Raw genomic sequence first — 20,729 nt, forward strand, 5'->3', positions numbered from 1 at the left:
CTCAATTGAATGCTTTCCAAAAACATCCAAAAAGTTAATTTATTCAAAAAATATTAAAAGATTTATGTATTTTACGATCCAATATATCTTTAGACAAGTGAAATAGAAGCCAATTACTGGTACCTGCTTCTTCTATATCTGATTTTTTTTTGTTGTCATTTCCTGCTATTCAATAGCGGATCGAATGACTCGCCCCTTCTTCAATGATTAATGGTCTCGATAAGCCTGAATGATAAATATTTAATTATTTCATTTAACCAAAAATCTGAGAAACATTATTTATCTATATGACATGACCAAACAATTTCAATTGACACAATATTTATTTTATTTCATCTGGTGCCATTGTTGGCGCTACACTCGGCCAAATTTGTGGATTCAAATCGTTTTCATATCGACTTAAAATTCAATGCATTCTGCATCCGCCGTCACTCGCCAGCCACGCCCACACTTCAACGGATGGCTCAACTACGCCAACGCCCCTCTCTTAACGTCTGACCACCCCAAAAATGGCTTCGTCGAATCGATTTTGGGTTATTTTCATGGATTTTTATATTCAAAAGCCATCGATAAACTGCAGCTTTTGTGTCATGTACAACATGCTGAAGTCACTGCTGTCGAAGATGCCAACAACAGCAACAACAATGATGCTTCAGATGATAATGATGTTATCGACGATGATGACGATGATTGCTTGTCTGACTTCTGCGCCTTAAATTTATTAAATTCATCAGCACCGACAGTTGACAAAACAAATCGCCGCCCAACAACAGCGCCGGCAAACAAATTACTGCCCAAAAATGTGACAAAGTCTGATCTAAAATAAAATATGGCAAAGAGAAGACAAGACTTCAGATTGTATATAGAATGATGAAGTGAGTTTTGTCTCGAGGGTGCTCTTTATGGGGGTATTGATATTTTTAAACAAATACTACAGTTTTGCATTAATAATGGGTATATTTATAAGTTGAACTTTTCAAAGAAATTTATTTATCAAATTTAAGCAAAATAGTCCAAAGAAATATTATTAACTAATAGTTCACATCTATATTTTTCAGAGTTTTTATTTAAATATTAGTTTATAAAGTCAGAGTATTCAAGTCATAGTCTTTGATAAATCAAACACTTCTTTTTTTCTTCTTTTGAGAGTGCTGCAGCCGGGCAATCATCGACCACACGTTTGGCATATGAAATGATTTGTGCCCATTGTTCAATTGTTGGACGTGTCGGCTGAAGCTTCTTTGCTCCTCGCGTACTCCTTCATTCCTCTGCCGCATCCACAGCCTCGGGCTTTGTGACTTCTGTTGGGTTTCTGCCCTGGCCTGGCCTGGGTTCCAAATCGATTTGGTTTGGGTTGCCGGAGGCTTGCCTGTCGCCTGCTGTCGATGGCGCATATTGATAATTGAAATCAGGCATGAAATCGCTGCGGCTACTTGAATTATGGCGTTTCCCTGGCGCTTTTGTTCTCGCCATCAACTCACTGCTTCACTCCGCCACCAGGAAGACTCCATCCGACCCCGCAGCGGTAGAAAATTTGCATAGCAATTTAAAATTCTCATTGAACAACCGAAATAATGGAGAGGAATCCTATATTTTCCTTCCCCTGATTGATGCCCGCACACTTTGTCACTTTGATTGTGAAAACAATGCTTTGACCAATTCAGACTTTTTGGAGTCCATTTAAATTTTCGAAGACGGTTCCTTCTGTTTATTCAATTAGAAAAACAGTTTTTGATGTCTTAAATATAACAATAAAATAAGCAAAAATAGTATTTGTGTGGTACTGATAGTTGCTCAGTTTCTTTTGCTTTTGCAGGTGCATTTATTAGTTCTTGGGAAAATATTTAACGCTTCAGTATTGCTTTAGCAATTAGTGTTGCTTTGAGAAGGTGGTGCAGAAGCAAGATGCAGAGCAGTTGACGACTAAAAAGTAAAACTGTCATCTGTGAGTGGCAAGCAAAGCTAAGCAGCTAAGCCAGAATTTCAATCGATGGTTGAGACATTGGCCTTTTGACACTTTCAACGCTTTGTTCGCTGAAAAAAGCAGCTGCTTAGAGCCCCTCCCGCTCTTAAAATTCCTTCCAATTCCCAAATTACCGCATATATGTATATGGAAGCGACGACATGTGAGCGACGAAATTCTATCAACGGAATGCACAAGTGTCCATGCCGCGTCTCAGTATCTCTCGCATTGCTATTTGCATTGCCTCGCTCGTTTGTAGTCTATTTGTTTAGACTAGACTTGTGCTCACATCGTATGGAATTGCATTGCCTGGCACAGTGTGGCATACATGGCGTATGCGTAACCTTGAGAAATGTATTCCTCTCCCGGCGACCGCCAGCCCGATGATTATGACGATGTTGCGACTGTTGCAGAATCGGCAAACTAACGACACGCATATGACTACAATGTGCTTGAAAAATATAACAATTATGGCTAGTTAAGAGTTCTGCTTGCTTCTGCTTAGCCTTCCCTGCTCCTCCGCCCTCTTCTCTCTATCGCTCTGGCACTTCCTCCATCTCTTTCTATGACCATGCTGTGCAATTAGTTTCTTGAGTGCTGAGTACATAGAAAACTCGTAATCGATTGAAATGATTGTGGATTGCCATCACAGAGTTCTTCGAGGTCTTTCGGTCAGTGTGGAAAATTTAGATTAGACTGGCGTATAATTTTTAATATGAGAGCATCTGTATATGCATTCAAATATTACTTACATACATTTAAAATGTTCCAATTGGAACTTCCAATATTGACAAAAATTTAGGTTTTGGAATCCATTTTCATAGCCAACACTGCGTATGCGTAATCTCACTAACCATATTGCGCATACGCACTGTGGACATCCACCAGATCGCCAAGGATGTTGAACGAAGAAGGATCTATAACTTTTTAATGCTCTCTTCCTTTTCACATAAAATTTAACTAGTCTGTTAAATGTCTGTTAAATAGAAACTGTAAGCCACCACTGCGTATGCGTAATCAACTTTCTGATATTGCGCATCCGCACCATGGGTCATATTTCTTGACATACTTCCGTAAAAAATCAGTAGAAGAATCTACATCATCGCACATCAAATTATACTAGTTTTATAAATGTTTACAGACAGTTTGATGCAGTTTCATAGCCAACAGTGCGTATGCGCAATCACATTTCTCATATTGCGCATACGCAGTATATCCGCAACATTGGCAATATTCCTTGGCGATCTTCCGCCTGGTATAAGTACAAAGGAAATTGTCGATAGCGAAATCCAGTAGAGAAACAACAACGACTACAACAGAAGCGATGGAACAACAAGTGCAACCGGTCAACTGCATTAATGTCAAGAATTTCTAATAGGAAATGCCAAACAGAAAACTAAAATTGTTCCAGCAACTCGGAAAGCAAAACAAAAAGCAAACAGTCGCTATGGTTAGGCCCATTAAATAAGGCGCGACATTGTGGGAGAAAGAGATAGGAAGCCTGGATGTGAAAAAGAGACAGGAAGCGGGCAGAGTAGAAAAAAGTTTCGCTTACGTGACCACAGCACCAGTGAAGATTTACACGTCTGACCTTGGGGGCGAAAATCTTGCTGCAATCTTCAATAATAAAATTAAATATAATTGCTGGAGGTAGACGATAGAATAGAGAGCTTGATGGGAGCTACTTTAACTGCAAGTACAACTACAATGGCAAATGAAAAAGCTAAGCTGCCAATCAAATTGTCAGTCATGTGGAAAAGAGCAAAAATTGCAACACGAGCGCGCGCCAGCAAAGAAATTTTCAGCAAAAACAAAAAAACTTCTCGAGAGATGGGGCAGAAAACTAACACCCAACAAATACAGCCATATTCTGTACAAACTATATGGGTATGGGATGATGGGATGTGTGCAAAACTTGGCAAAAACAAATAGTGCAAAGACCTTGAAATGCTGCTGGCTGCTGTTGTTGCTGCTGTTGAGACTGCTGGGAGCTGGGAGCTGGGAAACAACAACAAATTGCTAAATCACCCTGGAATAACCAAATGGGAAAAAAAATAAAACACGCTAACTTAGAACCGAAACGAGCAAAACAAATCGGCAATCGGATGGAAAAGCAACAAAAGCAGAACCAGCATTAATGTAAAAAATAATACACAAAATGCGCTAAATACTTGGCAAATAAATATTTTTAATAAAGAAATATAGGTGGATTGGATTTTTAAACAAATTTCAAACATTTATGATTGATCTGTGGTTTTTTTTTCCCCAAAATGTTTATTATTTCAATAAGATCTCTGAAGGGATATCCATATCAGACATGCTCATACAATATTAACTAAAGATTTAATTAATCTATCACTTAAACAAATTATATACTAGTTGCCCTATTAAATCCATGTACAAATGTTTTAATTGCTTTCTGGGGTATTGCAAGCTGACCTCAAAACAATATCCAAAGATACATTCTGCAGTAGAAGCTGCAGCTGAGAAATTCGCAAAATGAACAGATTGCTGGTCGTGGATTGGCGGTCGGGTGGCGGGTGGACGGTCACTGAGATGCTGGTAAAGGCTTGTGGTTATAGGTTTGTACTTGGCACGGCACACATTTCATTATCATCTTCATTAGAAAAGCGGGCGGAAAGGAGACGGCCATTATAAGATAGAGAGAGAGCAAGAGAGAGAGAGTAAGATGGAGAGTGGTGGACGGCGAGATAAGCTGCGGCAGCGGCTGCGGCGGATTCTCCATTACAGCAACGCCGGCGTCGTCATCGTCTTATGGCGCAGTAAAGATTTATTTTCCATGGTCGCCGCCTTTGCTGCTTCCAGTGGATAGGATTTCCGTACAGTGGACACTCTATAAAATGTTTGACCAAAAAATTATTATTTTAAAAAGTAAAATTTAAGCTTTGCATATTCATATTTTAAATAATTAAGGTAAAAACATGAAATACTAATTAAATCTTTAATAAAAAAAAATATATATAAAAATTTAACTAGAACAAGGATATTCTTATAAAACATGTAAAATTTAATGTTTCATTTAAAGGTTAGAATAGGTTTAATGAAGGTCCTTAAAATTTAAAAAATTATATAATTTAAAATTAGTTAGAAAAATTCCTATTTAAGTTTTAGACGTTCTGATAGGATCAAAAATATCCTGTTAAAAAATAATAAATATCAATGAAAAAAACCGCAACAAAATCCAATGCAAACTGTTTCTGTTTAGGGTTCGCAATGACTTTCTGTTGCAATTGTTCTGCGGAAATTTTTCTGTACTTATTTTTGCTTTAGAGTCGGGGCCAACAAATTTGCAAGTGCTGGAAAGAGATGAATTCTGAGAGCGGGACAACAGGAAAGCCAGCAAAGCTAGAAGGCAACTAAATCATGTGATTTTTTTTTCTGCCTTCACAGAAACGCTTGTTGTTTCTTAAATGGACTTCAAAACTGTACTTTTTTTATGCGAGAATTTTTGGTTATTAAGCAAAGTTCAGAACAATGCAGTTTTGTTCATTATTTTGCCGCCATTGGATGATTCCAAGTCACATTTCAGGGGAAAGGGGTTTTTCTAACAAGTTTCAAAGTGGGGTTAAGGTTCTCAAAATGGAAATTAAAATGGGAATTACCTTAGCGAGGAGGAACTAATCTCTTGTAAGACTCTGCTTATTATTGATGAATTCTGGGAATTTAGAAGAATTACTTTTGAAAAAAAGCTAATTGTAATTCTGTTCTAAATTAGTCGATTCTTCCAGGAAGGTTTTATTGTAGGAAAGTTTCGGAATATTCATTTTTTTTTTTCCAATAACTGAACAAAATATTCTGAAAAATTCTAAAATTAATTGCTATTAAATTATGCCAAATATGGTTCATTAAATCAAAGAAGCTTCAATAGTTCCAAATCAATTCCTTGACCTCGAACTTAAATTACAAAATTATCAGACATTTTTCAATTCAAGCATACCAAAACCTCCACAACAATCCATTTACCCTTAATGATGTCAAATTAATTTCACAAATAGCTTCAGTTAGCTTCAGTTCATATCCTTCCATCTGCATCCTTCTAACTCCAAAATCATAAAATTGATTGGATAAACTTGGTCGCCTAGGCAAGATATGACTGATGGAAGCATAATCGTTGCCATTAGCTACCATACCAGCATATCGGCATCATCATCATACCATCACGGAAATGTATTGAATGAAATGCAAAACCATAAGAGTGACTGGCCTTGGGGGAACAAAATTGGCCAAGCTTATGCTAAAGGTAGAGAACTTGCAATAATCCCGAGAAATCAAGTTGACAAAAAGGTCGGGTCCGACTGCTTCTTTAGCTTATTATAAATGCATATTTTAGGCTTAATCCCAAAGTGGCAAAACGAGAATGTTGCAGTAGGGAACGGCTTTTGGGAAGTCGCCGCCGCCAACCAATGTGGCAACATTCACATCAAGTATCTTGTATCTGGTAGGTATCGCTCTGGTTTCGTTCCGTTCCGTCCCGATTCGGCTCGTCTGTTTCTACTGCCTTACCTGGTTTTTGGCCAGGTTAACTGGTTTGAGGGTAGCTTCTTCTTTTAATCGAGTTCATCATTGTTCATTATTGTCGCCATGGCTATGCAAGTGTTTAATTTTATGCCGCCTGTTCTTCTCAGATGCCGTATTTTTGTTGCAGATGTCCGATCGAAGGTCAACAAGTGCCAAGAGGAATTGGCATGGCCAAAAACTGGAACAGTTTTTTTTTCTTTATTTTATATGGAAGGCCTACGCCTTCGATGGAAAATTTAATAACTAACTGAAGGTCAACAACAGGAGATTCCAAGCTGGCTCTGCCTGCGGTTTGGACAGACCTTTTGCCTTTCATTTTCAGGCTTCTTGAAACTCCGACAGAGCCCACATCAAAAGCTAAAGAGAATTCTATAAGGAATTCTAAAACTATTTTTAATCCGCCCCGGCTACAGCTGGGTCTGGGAAAATCTTTTGGTCCAAAGTCAGCAATTTCCGCAAGGTTGCCATTGAAAGCTTCAATTCGTTACCCACAACCGCACGATTACAATCGCATGTCACATTGAGTTTTCATTTTCTGTTTTTGTTTTAAAATTGCACGCAAAAAGCGCAAAACCACCTGAGAAAAAATTTAAACTTTCGGGGGTGGACAGGTGGGTGGATGTGACATGCAAATTAGTTAATTTTCAACTAGCTGGTGATTCAAGTTCAAGAAAGGTACACATTTGAGACTTTATTGTAAGCTACATCTGAAGGGTAGATTTTTCTGAGTAGAGCAGTAGAAGAGTGATATCAGACTTGTTGCATAAATATACAACTTTTTAAATACTATTTCTTAGGCTGGGTGTAGAGAAGTATCACACAATGGCATTGCAATTTCAAGTGCATACACAAATTATCATAGCAAACACAAAAAGGCAAACAGCTTTAGAGGCTCTCAACTGGGCATATTGAGTCACCAAGCATGGCCATCATGGCCAGCGGATACATTTGTATCTGGGGTGAGTGTGTGAGTAGCTACAGATAAACCACATACTAGATATAGCAGCAAATACCCAGATACAGATAAAAATCTCGAGCGAGCTGTTGGCAGGCCGCGCTCGAATTACAGAAAAAATCGTGCAAATTGTATTTGCTCTTTTCGGGCACAAACACTCAATCGTTTGGGCCGTGCTAGCCTGCCATTTTCCAGATACTATGTATTTAGTGGAGACACAAACAGAGAACAAGTTTCATCACAATGTTGGACCAAGGGCAAGGGATTTTTCACACTCTGCCGTTTGCATAATTGATTCGATCAGATTTGATTGGAGGTCGTTTTGAGTAATGGATTCAGTGTTTTCAGTGTGGCAGGTGTTTGTATCTCGAAAACTTTAATGAGATGCCGTGCTAGCTGATATTCTTCTGGATATTCTTCACTTAGCCATAAGCTAAGGCCGCTGCAATCGGGTTTCTATGCAGAACAGTGCCAATACTAACTATCAACAAATTAATAACATAAATTACAATAAATGACTGCCTTAGATGCCTTGAAGATCTATTAACATTGACTTCTGCAAAGTAGTTTCCTTTTTTTCTTAGTATTTGCTGCAATTGAAATCATAAATTCTAGCAGCCTAATGACCAAAGTCAAAGTGGAGTCAAGCCAAGTGGAAAATTGACTCCGAGAAGGGGAATAAGCTGAGCGACGAGCTGGGCTGGCTCTTTGTTTGTTTTGTTTGGTTTGGTTTTGTAATTATATTTTGAACTTTGCCGCCAAGCTGCAAAACGTGCCTAATTGATATTCTTAATGGCCATAGACAAAGATAGACGTCGACTGGCTACGGCATCTACGGCTAAGCAATTCACACTTTATTTGAACATTTGCATACATAAATGCCAATACAGATTGCCAGAGATTGTAGCACCAACTTCTAATCAACCAACACGGAAAAAAGATATGGGTAATATTCAATAATATTTTGTGTCTATAATTTTAAGAAAATTAAATCGATAATTTTTACAATATTAAGAAATACATATCTTACTTCAAAATCTCAAAAGTTTTCTACCTTTTTTTAAGTGCAATTTAGGGTAAGTTGGGCCCGGGTAAGATCTCTCACGATCCCAATCCAATACCCAATGCTAGGGCTACCGATGTGCACTGGTCCGTTAAATGGGTCGAAGACAAAACTGCGGTTGTTGTTTTTTCTGCTGCTGCTGTTGGTAAACGCCCCGCAGAAGAAGACAAAACAAGCCAGCACGCTGACAATGACAACAATTGTAAGCGACAGAGCAAACATTCATTCAGCAGAGCAGCCAACAGCCACCAGCCACGAGCAACCAGCAGACATCCATCTAGCCATCAGACATTGCCGCAATTTTAAATGACCAAATTCGTCTTGTGGTTTGTACTTGAAAGCCCCAAAACTGGTAAATGAAATGCTATATCAAATCGTTCAAGAAACAGAAAAACCGAGCCAAAGAAAAAAGCCAAAACGAGTAAAATGCTGCCACAATGCTGCGAGAACAACTTGGGCCAAACGCAGCTGTCAATCGACCAAAACTGAAAAATAAAAACAAAAAACGAAACCGAAATCAAGCCGAACTTCTTCTTGTGGGTCTGTTTTATTTTTTACTTTTATTTCGATTCTTATTTGCAGCCGTAAAATGTTAAAATATGTAGCCATAAAATGCTCAAGCCCACAGCTCCAATCGAGTGCAATAAATGAAATGTACAAAAAATCCGACAGCAAAGAGAGATTTAGTAAGCGAGGAGGGAAAATTTAAGTCGAAATGCGTTTACTTTTGATGTGGCTTGACTAAATGATAATATAAACATTTATTCATCGAGATTCGATGTTTATAAATTTATAATCTGATTTCAAGAGCATCAAAGTGAAACCAAAATTGAATTGTAAAAGATGGTGCATTTAAAGAAGGTTAATATTTTTCATCTTTAAAGTCATCTTTATTTCCCAATAATCATATTTTCCATGAAAACCTTTCCTTATCGTTCCTTAGAAATATCAACTTGTGTTTATTTTTTCAGAAATCTGATCGATCTGTGAACTAATCAAACCGGGAAATTGTCACGTAGCTGTACTGATTAGTAAAAGATTAGGGTTCAAGGTTCGATAGACTTAAGCTCAGTTCTTGTGAAGAGAACTAATAAGGTTTTACATTAAACTCTTGATGTTATAGGTCTCTTTTACATTTTCACTTTCAGCCGTTTCTGACAGTCTCTAAAGAACTCAACCAACACCAGACCACATCATATAACGATCGGCTGAACCATCGCCATCTTCAGCTGCTGGACGGGCCTTTTACGGAGCTGGACATGCCAAAAGACCCATAAAAACTAGAAACCAAACGAGAAAAATTCTTGTGTCGGCATTATTTATTTATTTATTTAGTGTGTCTTATAGCTGCCGAAATAAACACGATCAAGGCCAACCGCGACATCGACGATGACAACACGGATTGGAGAACAGATTTTCGGCGCCCCTAAATTGAACAAGTGCAGATACTTTGGTTCTCCTCCTCGCCAGTCGCGACCAAGGTACAACATATTTATTTATGCAGATTTCTTGTTTGCCTGCCAAATGAAGAACATGTGCCAATGGCTCCGATCTACGTTGATGTTTTGATGATCATTCATTGCAAATTCTGATTTCTTGCTTTTCAGCGACAAGTTTCTAGTAGTTTTTGGTTGCGTATACGCAACGTTGACCCGATGGATTGTGGGCTTTGAGTGGAGAGTTTGTAGGCAAGTGTTTTGGAGAGCCTTTGCCTTATGAGCTATGGTAAAATCTAGAACCTAGTCAAAGACTCAGTTTGTTAAAGTATTGGTATTGCCCATTTACGGAAACTTCAGCTTGGCAACTGCTAATGCTTATTGTCAAAGTCGCGTTATGTAAAATAATGGCAACCTGCTCTTGGCCGTCAACCAAACATCAATTACTGCACCGCGCCAAAGTAATGATTGTGCTGGCTCTTCGGTTGATGAGCTGCTGCTGTGCCACGGGGCGTATACAGAATGTAGAATTTCGTTCCAGCTCTGTTCGATGATCTCACATGCACTCGCTGCATGAAAGAGACCAAGCTAGCAAATTATCTCTCGCAAAAAAGCACAAAAAGGGAGGTCCGTGGAGAGAAAGAATGATCGGTGGAATCGGGAGCGGGAGCGGCAGAAGCCGCCTTCGTCGCTTGGAGCTTTACAAGTTGTTACATAACGTCGTAATGAAGCGTCATCTGCGCAGCAGCTACAGAAAAACTCTTTGAAGACATCTTTGACATTGCCTAGAAATTAGAATATATCATTTTTAATAAAATAAAATTGTAAAAAACAGTACTAGATCAATATATAAAGTTTAGAGTTTTAATCTTTGAATTATTTCCTTTTGTTTTTTTGTGTGTAGAGCGCATTAACAAGCAGCGTTGCATGAACAGCTCACGGTCACCTATACTAACAAAAAAGCATCTCGGTACGAGTGTGTGAGTCTACAGTCAATATTCGCATTGTTACCAAAAGGAAAGAGAACCACATGAAAGAGTTGGTGGCAGCGGAAAAAGACAAAAATGATAACGAATTGAATAGAAAATTGTTTGTATAACTGGAACTGTTTCCGCAAAGAGGAAGCTTTTGAATAAAATTAATTACATCTCAAAGAGATGATAATAGAAGAGTGGTAGAGTTTTGCTTAATATTCCATTCTTATATTAATAAATCATCCTACAAAATTGACAGAATAGCCTTAGTGGCTTAAGGTTAGGATATCAGACTTTAGCCCGCAACTAGTCTCGCCCAAATGTTTATACAATTTGTAAAAACCTTTTTTTTATTACATTATACTCCCTCTAGTATAGGTTTTGGTTACCATATATACATATTTCAATAGAATTGCATTTGCAGTGGCAATTGCTTTTAGTTGGAAACTTAACAAATCACTCGATGCCATGGTGCGTATGAGTAATGTGAAACCTATGCTGGTGTACATTTCTTTGGGAGACTTCACTGGAAAACGAGTGCGATCTGACTCATACACCTTGTTGGGCACAGAATCTGCGCAGCTTCCAATTACCAACTTCTAAACAAAAAACACATTTGGATTAGTCACCAGACAAATTTCGTTCTGGGGAGGGCTAGGCTTGGCAACCATTCTACGTATACGTAATATTCGTTGCTGTGCATTTGTGAGAAGCATTAGGTTTGAAATGCAACCTGCCATTGCTGTTGGATTTTATAATTTATAATTACAGATGTTCAGCAGTAGTTCACCACACCCTTTTCCCACATCGCTCCCTTTTTGCCAGTCAATGGCTTGATTTATTTAGCGTTTTTATTAGTGCATCGGCGAGTTAGACCCGTTTCTGGGTCTGAGTCTGGGTCTGGGCTGGCTGGTGGGAATTGCAACCTTGAACTTGATATTAGATACGAGCCGCGCGTGAATGAGATTGTGAGAGAAATATTTGTCGAGTTCTCACAACCGGTTTTCACATGCCACCGGCCAAGGGCAATGCCAATGGAATCTCTGGCACATCATTTTCCTCCTCCCGCCCAGTCATCAAAATTTCATTTAAAGATACTTTTACCCGTCTATATAGCCCGACTTGTCGGCCCTCCATGCCCACATACATTCTATTTTTCTTTTCGGTTGAGTTTAAACATATCAGCTTAAAGAATGCCAAATATTTACTGGTTATGTGCGTTTGGCCAACGCAAACATTTCACCACCTAATCCCACCCCGCCCGTTCATCCTGTTTGTGTGTGCAAATATGTAAATCAATGTGGGTCAAATCTAAACGGCAAGGGCCCGAAAGGAAGGCGGCCCCTCTGTCAAGTGGTTGGCAGGCTACATAAATTGTGTGACAACCAAGGAGGCTGCCACCTCTGCGCCAACCCACCCCACTGGGTACCCACCCTTGGTAGGATGGCCTCTGGGGAGCATCGTCATATGGAAAATAATTTTACGGGCCACGCATTGCCATGTCAACGTAAAGTTTAAGTGAAATAATTGCACATTAAAATGCATTAAACTGGCAGCCAGAGCCAAGTAGATACAAAAATACGGAGTACGTGTTTAAAGTCCACATTGGAATACCCTACGCGGTAGATACTTTAATAATAAAACCATTGAAATTTATGGATTATTCTTTATTTCTATAATAAATCCGACATTTAAAAAGATTATTCTTGATACAACAATTTTTATAAGAGTTTATCTTGTATTCCTTCTATCTCTTTATTTACTTTTTAAGGGTATTAAATTCAATAAAACCTACTTACATAAATATTCAAACACATACGTAAATGATCTATATGTTCATATGGACATTGGGAAGGCCTACAATAAATTTCAAGAAAATTACGTTTGCACGCCGTTGGCGTACAATTTTCATTTAATTGAGGCTTATTGCGGTCTTTCGGGTGGGTGGTTTTCGCCAGCCTGTTGGCTAGCTGGCTGTATCTCCAGCTGGTCAACGTGGATATCCATCCGTCCCTCCATCTGTTTCTCTGTTCGTAAAGAAGTGGCTGGGGGCTGCCTTGCGGGGTCGATCGTTGGCGCAACAGATGCGCCCGCATTTCAAAGAACAATACGAAAATTAATCATTAAAGACTTTGACGACGCGATGATGACTACGACGGCGTTGACATCGAGAGGTAGCATAAAGAACCCATACTTATACCACGCTATATGTACATGGATTGTATCTGTCAGATACATTTTGCGGGCTTCTGAGTGGAAGCATTGTTTATTAATTTGAATGCTACTTTACTGTTTGATATATAACATTGAGCGTTCTATAATTAAGCAAAAAAAGATCATTCAGCAGATTGAGGGATGATGACAGGAAGAGAAGGTGAAAACCAGAGAGGACGTGGAGGGGAAGGGCTCCGACAGCGCATTGCCACCGTAAAAACCCATTCAATGTCACATTTGATGGAAAATGCAACGCTTCCACGTTTATTTTCACTTAGAAAAAGCTCTACACCCGCCCACATGTTTTCCCCTTTTTTGCTATTTTATTTCCGCGTTTCATTTTCTTTGTGACTTCTCCAGAAGAGGTTGAGTGAACCTATAAGGCTAAAATGCTACGAGGACGTATCTGTTTCACACAATATAATGGAGAACTTTAATGGTTACTTCAATTCAAGCTAATACACCTGGGAGAGTGAGAATGCTCAGGTTTTCCTGAGCAAAATTCCTTAAATATTCTAAGCTGCCGAGAAACGCATAAGGCAGTGAATGAAAATAAACAAATTTCACGACAATGACCTCCTATCCTAAACAGATAAATAGATCTGACGAGTAAATGAGCAAACACTTTCAAACCCCATATGAGAGAAATGGGATACAGATAGAGAGCATCAGAAAGCGTTGAGACCTAAAATAAATAAAATATATACATATGAGAATAAACAAATATGTGCCTAGAACATTTCGAATGAACGATAATGAAATAAAAACAAGTTCACTGCACGGAAGTATCAAAACAGCCAGGGTGGGGTGAAAAAAAAAACGCTCTGAGAGAACGTCACCGATCGAAATCGAAATAGAAATATTAAAAAGAAATGGGAACAACAAAAAATTATTTAATTCGAAACAAAAACAAATGATTTGCTTACGTTATTGTTGAGATAAAATGTTGAGACAAAATCTTTTGACGGCAATTATGGTCAACGCGAGTAGAAATACAGACAAATAGCTATCAATTATTTATGAAATTTAGTTATTCGGGTATTCTTTTCTTTTCTTAAACAAAAATATAGATTAATCACATCAAATTTTTTGCAGTCAGCAACACCCTTGGTATTGAACTTAAGGCTAAAATTAATTTGATTCACTTGAGTTTCATTTTTCACTTTTTATTTTGGTAATTTTTGAAACCTGCTGCGCCGCAGACTTTGCAAAAAAAAGTACGAGTTACTGGCAAGCAAGGTTTGGGGCTTGAGATACATTTTATGGACATCATCGTTAAAGTAATCAGCAGTAACGACAAGAATCATCAGACGCGGCAGACGGCGACAAGGCATTAACCAAACCGAAAAACACATGCATACCGTCATATATATCCATATAAAAAGTCAGCGCAGAGAGTGAAATAAAGTTAAAAGACTTTTAACCAAATTCAAGGTCAACTTCGTTTCAATAAATTGCAAACGGAATGGTAAAGGCAAAGCTCTGGCTGTGGGCAGATGACAGGGGACTGATCCGAAGGAGATCTGCGACTTTCGGCTGCATGACGCAAATTTGCAAAAACGAAAATATACTTATACCTGCATAAGAACATATGTATGTGTGTATAAAGCCATCATCGGGTTACCTGTAACTGAACCCACTTTCCCCTCCGATACCCAAAATTCCAGCAACCATTTTTCAAGTGAATTTTTAGCGTGTTAATAAAGACTCGAAAATTAAAAGAATGGCTCTGATAAAGCACAACAGCACCACATAAAAGGAAAACATTGGGAGAGGTATATTGTATATAATACAGAACGTTTATACATATATGTACACATCTGTGCCCCAACAAATTTAGCAAAATTACAAAAAAAAATATTTCGTTCCAGGATTTTGATGCAGAATAATGGGACATTGATCCAATCGTTTAAGGTATTCCGCTCAAGAATCGGATGGAAATCGGCCAAGATATAGGCATCGCTGGGGGCCATTTTGTCCGTCCACGCGTTTTTCGGAATTTGGAAGGGGATACCACAGGAAATTTAAGAAAAAATCGAAAAAATATTTTGTTCCTTGATTTTGATGCTGATTAGCGGAGAATCGATGTACAATTCGATTAAAGTATTCCGATCAAGAATCGGATGAAAATTGGCAAAGATATGACCGTCGCTAGCGGCCATTTTGTCCTTCCATGCGTTTTTCAGAATTTTGAAGGGGTCACCCCAGGAAATTTGACAAAAAATCTAAAAAATATTTTGTTCCTAGATTTTGATACAGAATGATGGAGAATCGATGTACAATTCGATTAAGGTATTCCGATCAAGAATCGGATGAAAATTGGCAAAGATATGACCGTCGTTCGGGGCCATTTTGTCCTTCCATGCGTTTTTCAGAATTTTGAAGGGGACACCCCAGGAAATTTGACAAAAAATGGAAAAAATATTTTGTTCCTAGATTTTGATGCAGAATGATGGAGAATCAATGTACAATTCGATTAAGGTATTCCGATCAAGAATCGGATGAAAATTGGCAAAGATATGACCGCCGTTGGGGGCCATTTTGCCCTTCCATGCGATTTTCAGAGTTTTGAAGGGGACACCCCAGGAAATTTGACAAAAAATCGAAAAAATATTTTGTTCCTAGATTTTGATACAGAATGGCGGAGAATCGATGTACAATTCGATTAGGGTATTCCGTTCGAGAATCGGATGAAAATTGGCAAAGATATGACCTTCGTTGGGGGCCATTTTGTCCTTCCATGCGTTTTTCAGAATTTTGAAGGGGACACCCCAGGAAATTTGACAAAAAATCTAAAAATATTTTGTTCCTAGAGTTTGATGCAGAATGAATGTACAATTCGATTAAGGTATTCCGATCAAGAATCGGTTAAAAATTGGCAAAGATATGACCGTCGCTGAGGATATACAATATATCGGATAATATCGGAAAAATATGTTATTCTTACCTGGGAGGCTCCAACTGGCTGATCGTGACTCGTATCCTCACAGGTCCTTGGCCGCCTGGCTCCGGGCAAACATAGGGGTAAACTGGCTGTTGGGGGGTGGTGGTGGTGGCAGGTTGGCAGCATCATGATAACCTTTTGTCGGATGTGCTTCTTCAGAGGAGTCACTGGGGTCATCGGGTTTATCGGTTTACCTGTCGGGTGTGCTTCATCGGAGGAATCACCTTGGGGTCCGTTGGTTCCTGATCTTTGTTAGTAATTTTCAGGGCTGTCTGGGGATATCTTGTATATAACTTGCTCCATTTTGCAGGGTTTCCTGTGCTACAGCTGTCGTCGCATTCCTTTTGTCTGGCCATTCATGGTGGGCGCTTCCTAGTCCGGCTTTGATCGTATCCATGTCCTCGTCCTTCACCATCTGCATGGGTCTTCTGGGTGCCTTCTATGCCTAAGTCTTCTATATTAAGCCTCGGGACATTAGGCCTTTAGGCCGATATAAAAAAATTATTTATATCAAAAAAAATAATACTGAAAAATGAATGAAAACCCCCAGCAATGGCCGATATTTATGGAGGGAATTTCGAAAACAAGCATGCTTCATTTGACAATTGAAGTTTTTTTTAAAAAGTGTTGTGGCTATATGGCAGGGACACGTGTTCCTGGCCACACATACAAAACAAAAACAAAATTACAAAAAAAAAATATTACAAAAAAGAACAGTTATAAAAAACTAAAAAAAACATTACAACAACAAGAACCATTACAAAAACAAGAAACGAAATTAATAACAAAATTTACAACAAAAAAAATAAATTATTTTCAGTTTTCAGGCTCGCTTAAGTGCAACCTATGAGAATCGAGGAGGAGGGCGCTATTTTGTTAATAAATTTTTTAATTTTATTATTTGAATTGCTTCCAAATTCAAAGGTCTTCAGCAATGTTATTATATCCAAAATAACGGTACCATTTTACTCTTCATTGCAAATGCACTTCAGTGTGACCTTAAAAGTAGGCAACCGAAATATAAGGGATTACAATTTCCGTTTTATAATTTGTAAAAAAACATGTTTTGCTTTCAAAATTATAGAAATATTAAGTTGTTTTACAAGCTTCGTAAGCTTATACACCCTGGCAACTATATTTCGGATTATATTTTACATTTATATGGCTGATTTAATAAATTAAAAACAAAGAAAGTCTCAGCTTCCATAAAGTTATGGGTATCCTCTACTTGAAGTCTATTTCAAGGAGTTAAAAATAGCAAGGATATAAAAATATTGCGGCCTAACGACCTCTGTACCAAAAAAGAAATCCTTTAATTGAGGGCACTCGCAAGCTAAATCTGCAAGCTAAGCAGCAGACAGGATAAAGAAAAGACACAAGGGAAAGATGGAGAAGCCCCCACATATACACAGATACATATCAACATATCTACAAATCAATTAAGGTACTCCGCTCAAGAATCAGATAGAAATTGGCAAAGATATAGCCTCCACTGGGGGTCATATCGGGCATCTACGCATTCTTCATCATTGCGAAGGGGATCCCCCAGAAAATTTAAAGAAAAATCTAAAAAATATTTTGTTCCTAGTTTTTGATTCAGAATGATGGAGAATCGGTGTACAAATCGTTTAAGGTATTCCGCTCAAGAATCGGATACGAAATGGCCGAGATAAAGACATCGGTTAGGGCATATGTCAAAATCCTCAACTCAAGGGGAAAACCACAAAAACTTAAGTTTTAAGTTTTTGATGCTTAAGTAAGTTTTAAAAATCAGAACAATAGAGTTTAATTAAAAATTAAAGATGTAAAAGTGAGTTATTTCTTACTTTCCCAAACTCTTTTATGTCCACAATGTATGCCTTAAAATATCAACCGCAATAACGCGATATGAATGAATTTATATACATATTCCAACATTTATTTACTTAATTTATTTATTTTACCTGTTAACCAATTTATTTCGGATAAATTGTTTATATATTGCTGGTACGTACAGGTCTGGGTCTGGTATACGTTTCTGCTTTTGATGGTTCTGTTGCGGCTTTTGTTTACACATTTTAAATGAGCTTCATGTACTTTAAGTTTAATCAACTTTGCACCGCAGCCCAAAGCAGCAGAAACGGCGGCTGTAACAATTGATTAATTAATTAATTATTTATTGAATGTTCGGCAAGCAATGATGCTGCTCCAATCCTTAATCAAGCATTAATTGAAAAGAAATAAGTTTTCTGGTTTGTGAGACACAATTTTTGAAAATAAAATGAAAAATCTCCCGCCTATGAGATAAATATACGTATATATATATACGTACGTATATATATATATTTAACAGCTTTTATCATTAGCTGAGAAAGTAACTAAGCCGATATAAGGCAGCACTTGTCTAGCAGTGCCAGCAATACAAGTACATTTGTGTTTAGATATATTATTTACACTTTGTACACTTGGTAAAAACCAAATAAGAGAGGTAGAAGACAGGTAAGCCAAACAGACTTTAGGAGGGGACTGTACAGAACAGGGAGCTGGCATCCCATAGTACACACGCTCTTAGGCACCAACCCCAAGCCCCACCCTCGAAAGCTCCATCCCCATCACAGCTGCCCTTCGTCATACTTTTCACTTGAACTGTGTCAATGGCCTTGAAATTGTTTTGCACATTAGTAGCTGGCTGCTTAGTTGTTGGTGCAGCCAACCGGCGAGATTAGAGGAACAAACTGCACTCGCTGCGATCTTTGCGAGCCCATGAGGAAGCGGCTACACCCACACACCCACACACCCAAGCACACACACTCAAACACACATTTTATGATTTTCTGCTGCCATGGAATTTCCGAGTGGCACAGTGCGTATGATTAATTTTGAAATATCATGAATTAGTAGCTGTACTTTATTTAAAATGTTACATTAGAGTACAAAGTAACTAAAAAAAATTAGGTTTCAAAGTTTGAGAGGAAAAAAGTTTGTTTTAGAAGGCCAGCAAAATATAAAGAGATGAAGCTCATAAAATTCAAAAATACATGGTATAAGTTGATATTTACGTAGTAGAAATATGAATTATTTTCAGCGTCTGGTGGCAAGTTCACCCTATTCACCCCATTCACTTGTGGTTCGATAACTCAAACACTCTCGACTTCACAGTCTAGCCCCACAAAAAATATATAAACATCACACTTGCAAAGTGCACCAAGAGTAAGTGTTAATTTGTGGCCACATCAACCGAAGCTCTTTTTGAACCCTGAAGCAACACTGAAAACCCTAAAGTACTGCCCTCCAGCTCCACCGAGTGCAACACGACAAAAAAAAGAACAGAAAAAATTAAGAGATTAATTCGAGACAAGCGAATGCAAAATACGAACCATAAACAACTTGGGAGAGTGCCCAGCCCAGCAAGACAGGGAATGTGATAAAAAGTCAGAAAAAAATAAAAAACTGGAAATACGAAGATGCAAGTACTCTGAAATTGAATTTATTTTCAAATGTTGAGGGTAATTCGAAAGACAGATAACCATAAAGAAGATAGATTCTATAGAGAATTTATTATTTGGTCATATTTAAAAGAGAATTCATATACCCCACATCAGTAAACTGTATCTGACATTATCTAAATACTTGAATTTTTGTTCCTTCCAGAGGCAATTAGGGTTGCAATAATTCAACAAACTTGAACTTCAGCCTGACGGCACCTTGGGGTTGTCTCTCTGTTAATGTGATATCTGGTAATTGCAGCTTCAATTGCATTACTCATGCGGGTCGCCTAAGGCCAGATATCGAGAAAAACTAATGCTCGTCGGGTGACATTGTAAGAAAATGCTGTTGCACTTGATGCTGCCAACTAAAGATGCTAGTTTCGACGAGATGACGCTTAGCTCGCATCAAATGCACTTGTGAAGTTTTTTCTCTCTTTGTTTTTTGTGTGCTTTTTTTGCTATTTTATTTCTGCTGCCTTTGTCGAGTGTAAGATTTCCAGTTCACCATGAAACGGGACGCAGCTGGCTGCTGGCTACTGGCTGAGTTTCATGGTCGCGTTTTTGAACCATTTTGCCAAGAGATACAGCCACCCAGACGAGGGGAGCAGGAGGCCAAAACCCGTTGTGCAACATTTTGTAGCCAACCTTGACCCGGTTCTACTTCTATCTGTAAGCCCGGCTCGAGCCGGCTGCCAGCCACCTTCGGGCTTTTAGCAAATTCCCAATTGGCTCGAACTTCACGCGGCAGACGCAGCAGAACTTAATTAGCATTTCCGCACGTTCGCCCATTAACTTGTCCACAGTGTGAGATTTTCCTGACAAGAATGGGAAACTGTTGCTCCCTAAAGCAACCTAATTAAAAGTGCTACTTGAACTTGCCGCCCGAAAGGATTCAGCATGGATTAATGCCTCAAGCTGTTGACTTCCAGATAACACTTCATCAGCGTGTCAAGGAGTTGATTCAGCTGGAGGATTTTCCCAAAGTCAAGATGCAAAAGTTTTCAATTAAAAAATTTTCTCTCATTTACATTTCAAATGGACTCGTTGGGCCTCTTTATTCCACTTGACTGTATCTTAATTGGATTTCATGGTTGAATATTTAACCAGGCTATTGAAACTTAATATGTAGTCGAGCTGATAAATATTTAATTTAATTTAATTTATTTTAATTAAT

At 38.4% G+C, this 20,729-nt stretch overlaps 1 protein-coding gene across 8 annotated transcripts; it reads right to left on the reverse strand.

Annotated features, from left to right (window-relative positions):
- Positions 1 to 780: 780 nt before the first annotated feature.
- On the reverse strand, positions 781 to 18,049 carry LOC26514350. 8 transcript variants are annotated; one of them, XM_044716595.1, is made up of 4 exons: positions 16,387 to 16,839; positions 16,283 to 16,330; positions 16,092 to 16,223; positions 4,512 to 4,817 (listed from the first exon to the last, which is right to left on the reverse strand). In XM_044716595.1, exons 1-4 carry the CDS (start codon positions 16,507 to 16,509, stop codon positions 4,755 to 4,757), a joined length of 366 nt encoding a protein of 121 aa, XP_044572530.1. In that variant the 5' UTR covers positions 16,510 to 16,839; the 3' UTR covers positions 4,512 to 4,754. The 8 variants fall into 8 exon arrangements, 2 of the variants coding, with proteins under 2 accessions (XP_044572530.1, XP_044572529.1); XM_044716594.1 differs by lacking the exon at positions 4,512 to 4,817 and adding an exon at positions 10,606 to 10,741 and having other exon boundaries at positions 16,387 to 16,863; XR_004311031.2 differs by lacking the exon at positions 4,512 to 4,817 and adding exons at positions 823 to 2,659; positions 2,716 to 2,939 and having other exon boundaries at positions 16,092 to 16,875.
- Positions 18,050 to 20,729: the final 2,680 nt, after the last annotated feature.

Source organism: Drosophila ananassae, chromosome 3R (genome assembly GCF_017639315.1).
Source record: "Drosophila ananassae strain 14024-0371.13 chromosome 3R, ASM1763931v2, whole genome shotgun sequence".
Lineage (NCBI taxonomy): Eukaryota > Metazoa > Arthropoda > Insecta > Diptera > Drosophilidae > Drosophila > Drosophila ananassae.